Source organism: Engraulis encrasicolus, chromosome 1 (assembly GCF_034702125.1).
Source record: "Engraulis encrasicolus isolate BLACKSEA-1 chromosome 1, IST_EnEncr_1.0, whole genome shotgun sequence".
In the NCBI taxonomy this organism is placed as follows: domain Eukaryota; kingdom Metazoa; phylum Chordata; class Actinopteri; order Clupeiformes; family Engraulidae; genus Engraulis; species Engraulis encrasicolus.
The window spans coordinates 9,257,401-9,264,547 of record NC_085857.1 but is presented as its reverse complement, the minus strand read 5'-3'; the positions used below and the strand labels follow the sequence as shown (position 1 = coordinate 9,264,547).

The 7,147-nt window shown below is 42.6% G+C and overlaps 1 protein-coding gene across 2 annotated transcripts; it reads right to left on the bottom strand.

Annotated features, from left to right (window-relative positions):
- Positions 1-1,733: 1,733 nt before the first annotated feature.
- Positions 1,734-6,538, bottom strand: LOC134446516 (uncharacterized). Of its 2 annotated transcripts, XR_010034420.1 has the most exons (9): positions 6,460-6,538; positions 6,078-6,360; positions 5,322-5,555; positions 4,838-4,929; positions 4,544-4,648; positions 4,239-4,432; positions 3,694-3,858; positions 3,050-3,294; positions 1,734-2,533 (listed from the first exon to the last, which is right to left on the bottom strand). XR_010034420.1 is itself a non-coding variant. In XM_063195921.1 (8 exons), the coding sequence occupies exons 1-8, from the start codon at positions 6,472-6,474 to the stop codon at positions 3,225-3,227; spliced, it is 1,158 nt and encodes a 385-aa protein (XP_063051991.1). In that variant the 5' UTR covers positions 6,475-6,538; the 3' UTR covers positions 2,980-3,224. The 2 variants fall into 2 exon arrangements, 1 of the variants encoding a protein (XP_063051991.1); XM_063195921.1 differs by lacking the exon at positions 1,734-2,533 and having other exon boundaries at positions 2,980-3,294.
- Positions 6,539-7,147: the final 609 nt, after the last annotated feature.

The window sequence follows — 7,147 nt, the reverse complement described above, 5'->3', positions numbered from 1 at the left end:
CTTCCCTCGATTGATGAGGTTAGTGTGGTTAAATTGCTGTTGACCATGCTATCATTTTGCATTTCATTTCGAAATGTTATACATTTTTCAATATCTAATAAAGTTACCATTTCGTATTTTGGTTGCATTTCGGAGATTGGTTAGCTGTTAGCTAGCCATTTTGTTGACATTGTTACGTTTAGCGGATAGAACCTAGCGAACGTATAAAGGCAACATATTTTACAGCACCGTAGCATTTTGCAAACATTGATGGATACTATATTTTCACTTTGTGTTTAGAGCCTGTCATCACCACTTCTTGAGGAGTCGGACACGGATAGAGGCAGAGGGAGAAGAAGGAGGAGAGGGAGGAGAGGGAGAGGGAGAGGTAGAGGTAGAGGACATCCCCCGCAAGAGGAGGTTGGTCGGCCCGGTCGTGGCCGCCCCGGTCGTGGCCGCCGTCGCCGTAGAGCGCCAGCTCAAGATGAGCGAGAAATAGTGGAGGGCTTCATAAGGCAACGTCGCCAAGACACAGAGGTAAAACAATGTATAATAATCGCCATAGTAATTAATAATCGGTCACCCCAAAGCATCCCTAAAGAATCCCAAGGGTTTGCCTCCGCACTTCGCCCAGGCCCTCTTCCCCCCGTGAAACTATCATAATTTGACAATTTCCCGGCTAGCTGTTTGTTGCTTTCATTTCCCCGAAACGCCCCTCTTAATTCCTTTATTTTATGAATGATACGAAATAGGCCTGGGCTACTAGGATGAGGTCAGTCATATTACGTTTGTTTGTTTTGCTTACGACAATACAATACGAGTGTTATGTCCGTGGAGTTACCGTATTCCACCAGGCTACAACATAACGCCATCAAGTAGGCAGTAGGCTATGTCTCTGATTGAAAATGTCAACGAAAGAAACTCACAGCTAATTTCAAGTCCCTTTAGATCAACAAGACACACAGCAGAGTATGACATCACACGGTTTAAAAAAAAAATACCAATTCCCCAGCCCATTGGTCTCACATCTAAGATTTTGAACATTCATTTTTAGGGCCGTTGGTCCCACATCCTGCTGCTCTATGTTCCAATATATCTAATAGCTATTAATGTATTCAAATTTACGCCTGATGTTCCAAATGCATGTTCTCTTAGTTTACTAGATGTGTGAACATGGATTTGTAGAACATAGGGCCTATATTTTAAAAAATGTCTTATATGGGAATATGGAGCAGCAGGAATAAGCTGTGGTACCAATGGGCTGTGGGAACATAGAGCTCACCCCTTCACTCAGCTTTGATGATGGGTAAGATGAACATTTGCTTGTTTGGCCAGTAGGCCAAATATGGGAAATGGGCTACTTAGTGCCACATTTGACAACAAAACACCTAAGGTCATAATATGGTCTATCCATCTATGATGACCCATAATGCTACAACTGGCCCACCTCATCTCACTGTATTTAGGCCTATATAGTGACAACAAAGCACTCTTCCTGCAGCAAATGCATTTGCTTCCATTACCTTTTGCGTATTTATGTAAGCTACTGGATACCTGAATTTCCCCCTGGGGATCAATAAAGTTACTCTACTCTACCTCCAATAATCCATATTTCTCTGACTTCCTTCACAATGTATTTTACAATGGCTTTGGCAGTATAAACCTAAATTCCCTGTTATTTCTGCAGGCAGCACTGCAGGAGATGACACTGGATGATTTCCGCAGGTCCACATCTGACATCCTCGTGTATCAACCTGGCCTGGTCTTTGATGTCCTGCAGCGGTGGCGGAACAGGCATGGTGCCCCATCTCCTGCAGGTTCACCAGTGGTGCCTTGGTGCAGTTGTGGGAATTGTCGGGAAATGCCAACCGACCGGGAGAAGCAGTGCTGTGGACAGGACCCTCAGAGTTGTTCAAGTACACTCAGACACTTTTTACAGTTTTGCCTTGATCCAGCATACCTGAGGGTGCACAGGCAGTACCGGGAAGATGTGACTGGGCTAGGTGCCATTAGAGAGCCGGGGAACGATAACAGAGAATTCCGGTATGCTGCCTACCGCCACTACATATTTTGGCAGCATGGGTCCTTGGGGCAGGGCAACAGGAGGGTCATTCCGAGCTGTTGTGTCTGGAAAATCAGGGACAAGTTCCCTGATCCCCACGGGCAATATGCTGGATTCATACCCTCTATTTAATTGATTTTTCATTTGTACTTGTAAATAGATAATTCAGATTTTTGACAGACTTTTTAATTTAAAATATTTGGTTTATTTTTACTGTAAATAGTTAGACTTTTGTTTTTGAACAGTTTGTACAAGTTACATTGTAATGCAGTGCAATTTCTATTTCTTTTAGCAATAAAAAAAGAAAGATAACACTTTGTCAGTGCTGTTTTTATATACAGAATATACATACATTCATAAAAAAAAGTCAAGAAAAGAACGATTCTCCCAACAATAAATGTAAAGGGAAAAAAAAAAAAACTTCACATCAGGATGGAGGTGGTCATGAAGCACATCATTGGTCGTCATCAGCAGCTGCCTGGAAAGCAGAAGCTGTGGAAAGAAAGCACAATCAGATGTATGCACAACGTCAGGGCTTGGCATTAACTTTTTCACCCACCGGCCGCTGTGTCTAGTGGTTTTCCTGAGTCACTAGCCATTTAGGTATTCCACCAGCCACAGATTGTATATTGTTATATTGTTTTTTTTTCTTTATCATGATATGGATCTAACCTCAGAAGATAAGGTGTTAAAGCAAGATGAGTGTACGGCTTTCTACATGGAAGTATATCAAGCAAATAGAAACTGACTTACTGAGCTTTTTCTTGAACTCAAATACAAAAAAATGATACACAAGGGGCAAACAGAATATAGGCTACTATGAGGCGTATGTCATAAGCTGCCAGCCAAATTGGCTAGTGACACTGAACATATTACTAGCCACAGCCAAGTTTTACCAGCATTTAGCTGGTTGGCAGGTGCCAGTGTCAAGCCCCGCACAACGTGTTATGGTAGATGACAGTGTGCAAAGATATCAGTGTCAATAATATAAGCGACAGTCTCACATACCAAGACCTCGGCTGACTTGTGTCTGCACGAGCTCTGACATCGTTGGTGGAGGGACTGGGGGCACAACGCCAAGTCTCCTAGGGTCGTCAGGTCGAAGTGTCCTGGTCCTGGGCATTCCAACCCCACTGCTGAGTCGTTGCTCAACAATTCTCCCTTGCAGATTTGGGATGTAGTCTTAGGTCTTCTGCGCCTTTGCAGCATACAGGCTGTACCTCCTGGCATTTTTGTTGTATGTCCGTCTGAAACTGAAACAAAGAGGCCAACATACAACATGGAGTCTTAGTCATGACAAAAAGATGTGTAGTTTGAGGTATTCCTAGTAGATGCATAGCTTTGAGTTTTCTATTCCAACGCTAAAAAAAGGAGTTCTGTCAAACATGACTTATGACCAATGTATGAATTAATTAGAAAACATTGACGTGCAGGTACTTAGGTGTAGAGTCTGCATTTGATTCATGCCTAATTGCCTGTTGAACATTAGTTTGAAAGCAGTTAATATAGGCTGATTGGGACCACCGCATCAGTGCATACATTATCCACATCAATTTGTAAAAAAAAAAAAAAAAGTCAGCATCCAACATCATTTCACAGTAAATGGCATACCGAATAGAAAATCACATAAAGGTATTTCAAGTACAACTTACATTTGTTGGCCCTCTGTTGTTGTGAGCATTGGCCTGTCACGATGGAAGTTGTAGTCCAGAGCTGCCAACAAAACTCGAGCTTCATAAACCGGTGGGCTGAAGGAGTGGCGCTTACTGGCATACATGAGTATGTGGTTCTGGAACGACTCCAACTGCGATGTTGATCTAAATAAGCAGAAAAAGATGCACACATATCCAAAGGCGTCAAAACTAAAAGTGAAAAAAAAAAAATCCAACACAGGTCTCATTTCAACACAGGTAGCTTAGCTGAGTGATCAGTAGACCTGTGCATGGGGCATAACGTCAGCCAACTCTGTTTGTGGTGGATTCTTGTTAGGTTTTATTGTTTTTCAGTAACGGTCCATATGTTTAGGTGCAATGGGATAACTTATTAACAGCTATGTAATATTATGTGCAAGTATTGTACGTGCAACATGAATTTGCTTTTACGTTTGAAACCTCTGCATGCATTTTACAGTGGTTTGATTTTTTATTTACTGTATATTCAGTAAAAATGTGTTTAAAAAAAAAAAAAAAAAAAGTACCTGAAGCGCAAGTACTTGTGGACATCCTTCCGAAAACGCTTGTTGAGGACAATGTCTACCAGCGCTTTGTGGCTAACGGAATCTCTCTCCATCCACTGTCTGTCAGGCTCATCTTCAATTGGACCGTGTTGGCAGCCGCCCATTCTCCATGAGTGTACGTTGCATACATGATGGGTAATGCCAATCCAAAGGTTCTATGGGTGTGGGACAATGAAACATACAGGAGACACCACAGAACAATGTATTAGACAAATACAGTACATAATGTGGGTTTATAGCCGCAAATAAATGTCAAATTCACTTACAAGAAATTCCGCATACGTGTCTGCGGTCTTGCAACACCACCAAAAGTGGTTGGTGATGTCCTTCAGCCAGTTGAGTAGAATAGACTGCCCTTTCACCTTTGATGCCTATTAACAGAGAGAGACTAAAAATGAATGCAATCATCCAATAGTAATATTATGAAAAAGAACACAAAACACTCACAATTATATTTGCTCACATACGAACAGTCTCTTACTTATCAGCATGACAAGTCATGTTATATTGCCTATTGTCTGTGGTTGTGAATTTATAACAAGGTTTCCTGCAGTACTTACCGCAGCGATTTTTTTGGCCAGATTCTTTGCACCGTGCCACATGTCAAGGCTGTGATGGATGCCAAGGTCCTTGTATTTGCCCTTGTCTGGATCTACAATGTGGAGAATAAATACATTTTTCAAACAATGAGAAAAAAAAAACAATGATTAAAAGTTTGTCATAATGACTGTGGTGCATTGATTCTCAAAGTGTGGTCTGCAACAGAGCTCAGGTGGTCTGCAAGGAGATTTCTACTTTCCCAAGACAAGCTAGTAGTAAACTATAATTGTGACATTATTTCAAAGCTAAACCTAGCTGAAGTATCATTTTTTTCAGAACAATAAGACAGGCCTGCATAAAAAAGTAAGTGATCTGCATCGATATTAGCTGTCAAATTAGTACCCGTCAACTTTTAATTCAGTAGACAGGGGGGGCTCTGTGACAAAGTGCACCGCGGTCTAGAAAAGTTTGAGAAACACTGCTGTGGTGCACAAGTCCACTTACTCAACAATGCCGCAATCTGCACATGGGCATCTGTGCAGAATTCCACCAAATTAATCTCTTTGGAGAGCGTGTCCACAGTCCTGACAAAGGCTTCCTTCTCCATCACTGATGAATTCCACAATGTCTCTCGCTTGTCAACGGTGGCCACATAAATAACCTCCTTCGAGTCAAGCTCCATTGTGGTGTAGCTGCAGTACTGAGCACTATGGCCAGGCGAGTCATTTCTGCCATCCCCTATCAACAAACAAAACAATGAAGAGCATACCCTGTGTGAGAGACATGGTCTTTAAATTCTACTGACAGTGCAAAAAAATCATCACATTTCCTGGTTGCCTGGTTACCACCAGACCTAATAACAAGTGAGATTAGGTCTGGCTACCTGCCTACTGTAAATTCCATAGGGGGCAGAATACTTGGCTATTATGACACAGTGCTCAGCTCTCTGATTGGACAGAGACACTGTAACATTATGACACACCCGTCCTGCTCGCTGACCAGACAGAGACAGGGACCATAATCTTGTCCATTATGAGTCATAGTTGCCATACTGTCTTTCAGATCAGAACGATTGTGTAGCGCTAAATGCAGTATGCGAGTTCCCAGGCTACTTTTCTGGGAGACACATTACACAGATAATTCAACGGAGTAAATGTGCCCGTTTGTGTAAATACATAAAACCAGGCTATACGCAAATGAGCCTATAGATACACAAATATGACAAAATAATAATATTAAAATAATATGCAACATACGTACCACAGACTGCAATGTCCTTTCCTTGAAGGCGGTTGATGGCCTCAGACCTCTTCTCTTCCCAGACATCTTTTATTGTGTCAACACAGTAGGTGTCTTGGATTGTGAAGAAGGTGGTTGGGTTGACCATTCCCATGTTCATGAACTTGAACATCAAGGCAACTTTGGTGTAATTACTTCCAGACAGCAAAATGTTTGTTGAGAGGAGAAAGTCCCCTGCCTGCATGCCAAACTTTAAAACAGGCTGAGAAGTCCATCGCCACACTCTGTGACCATTTGGACAGACCTAGAAAAGAGAGAAAAGAGAGAGAAGCAGGGTAAACATATGCAGCAGTGTTGGTCAGTATACCATAAGAAAATAGGATGTGCCAGTCAAAATACTTACCCATTCTACAATCATTGCTGTGGCTTTACACGTGATGTTTACGTGAAATGGGGCAGCACTGTCACATTGGAAGCCGGTCCTTAGAACACTCGCACATCTTCTCACTGGAAGGATCAACGATGTCACAAGCTGCCTCAGGCAGTTCTCGTAGACGATGGCTGCTTTGACACCAATGATGTCTTCTTTTGTGGTCACCTTCTGAGACTCTGGCAAGTCCTGCACGTCAAGACTGGGCTGAAGAGGATCTTCCTGGTCTTCCTCGACAGGCAGGTCATGCACAGTCTCACCAATCCCAACTATAGGAACTCTGTCGATGGTCTGTGGTGTCTTCAATGCACCACCCATACTGTAGAAAAAGATGTGTAAGTGCCTGAACAATCAACGGTGGGCCAGCTATGGTGTGCAGACTGATGCTTTGCGAGGCTAATTCTAAACCACTAATTCTAACCCCCAAACATGTGTGCCCATCCTAGCAAGTCCTACCACAGCAGCTAGTTCTACACACATAACGAAGAAGGGTTTTAGGTAGTAGGTCCAGACAGCTTACAAAGTAACCTTGAACTAGGACCCTACTGACCTTTGCCCAAGGATGGTCTCTCCCCACTGTCTGTGCGCTTACTCAATTCAGATCAAAGATGGCAAAAGTTATGAGGCCCACCGTCTAACAGACATCAAGGCAGAATTTCTC

What these genes read in the sequence shown, in the direction of transcription:
- LOC134446516 (XM_063195921.1), bottom strand. An exon ending in AAAGGACATTGCAGTCTGTG is followed by an intron (nt 5,556 to 6,077) that starts GTACGTATGTTG and finishes GTTTGTTGATAG; the next exon opens with GGGATGGCAGAAATGACTCG. An exon ending in CACAAGTACTTGCGCTTCAG is followed by an intron (nt 3,859 to 4,238) that starts GTACTTTTTTTT and finishes CTGCTTATTTAG; the next exon opens with ATCAACATCGCAGTTGGAGT.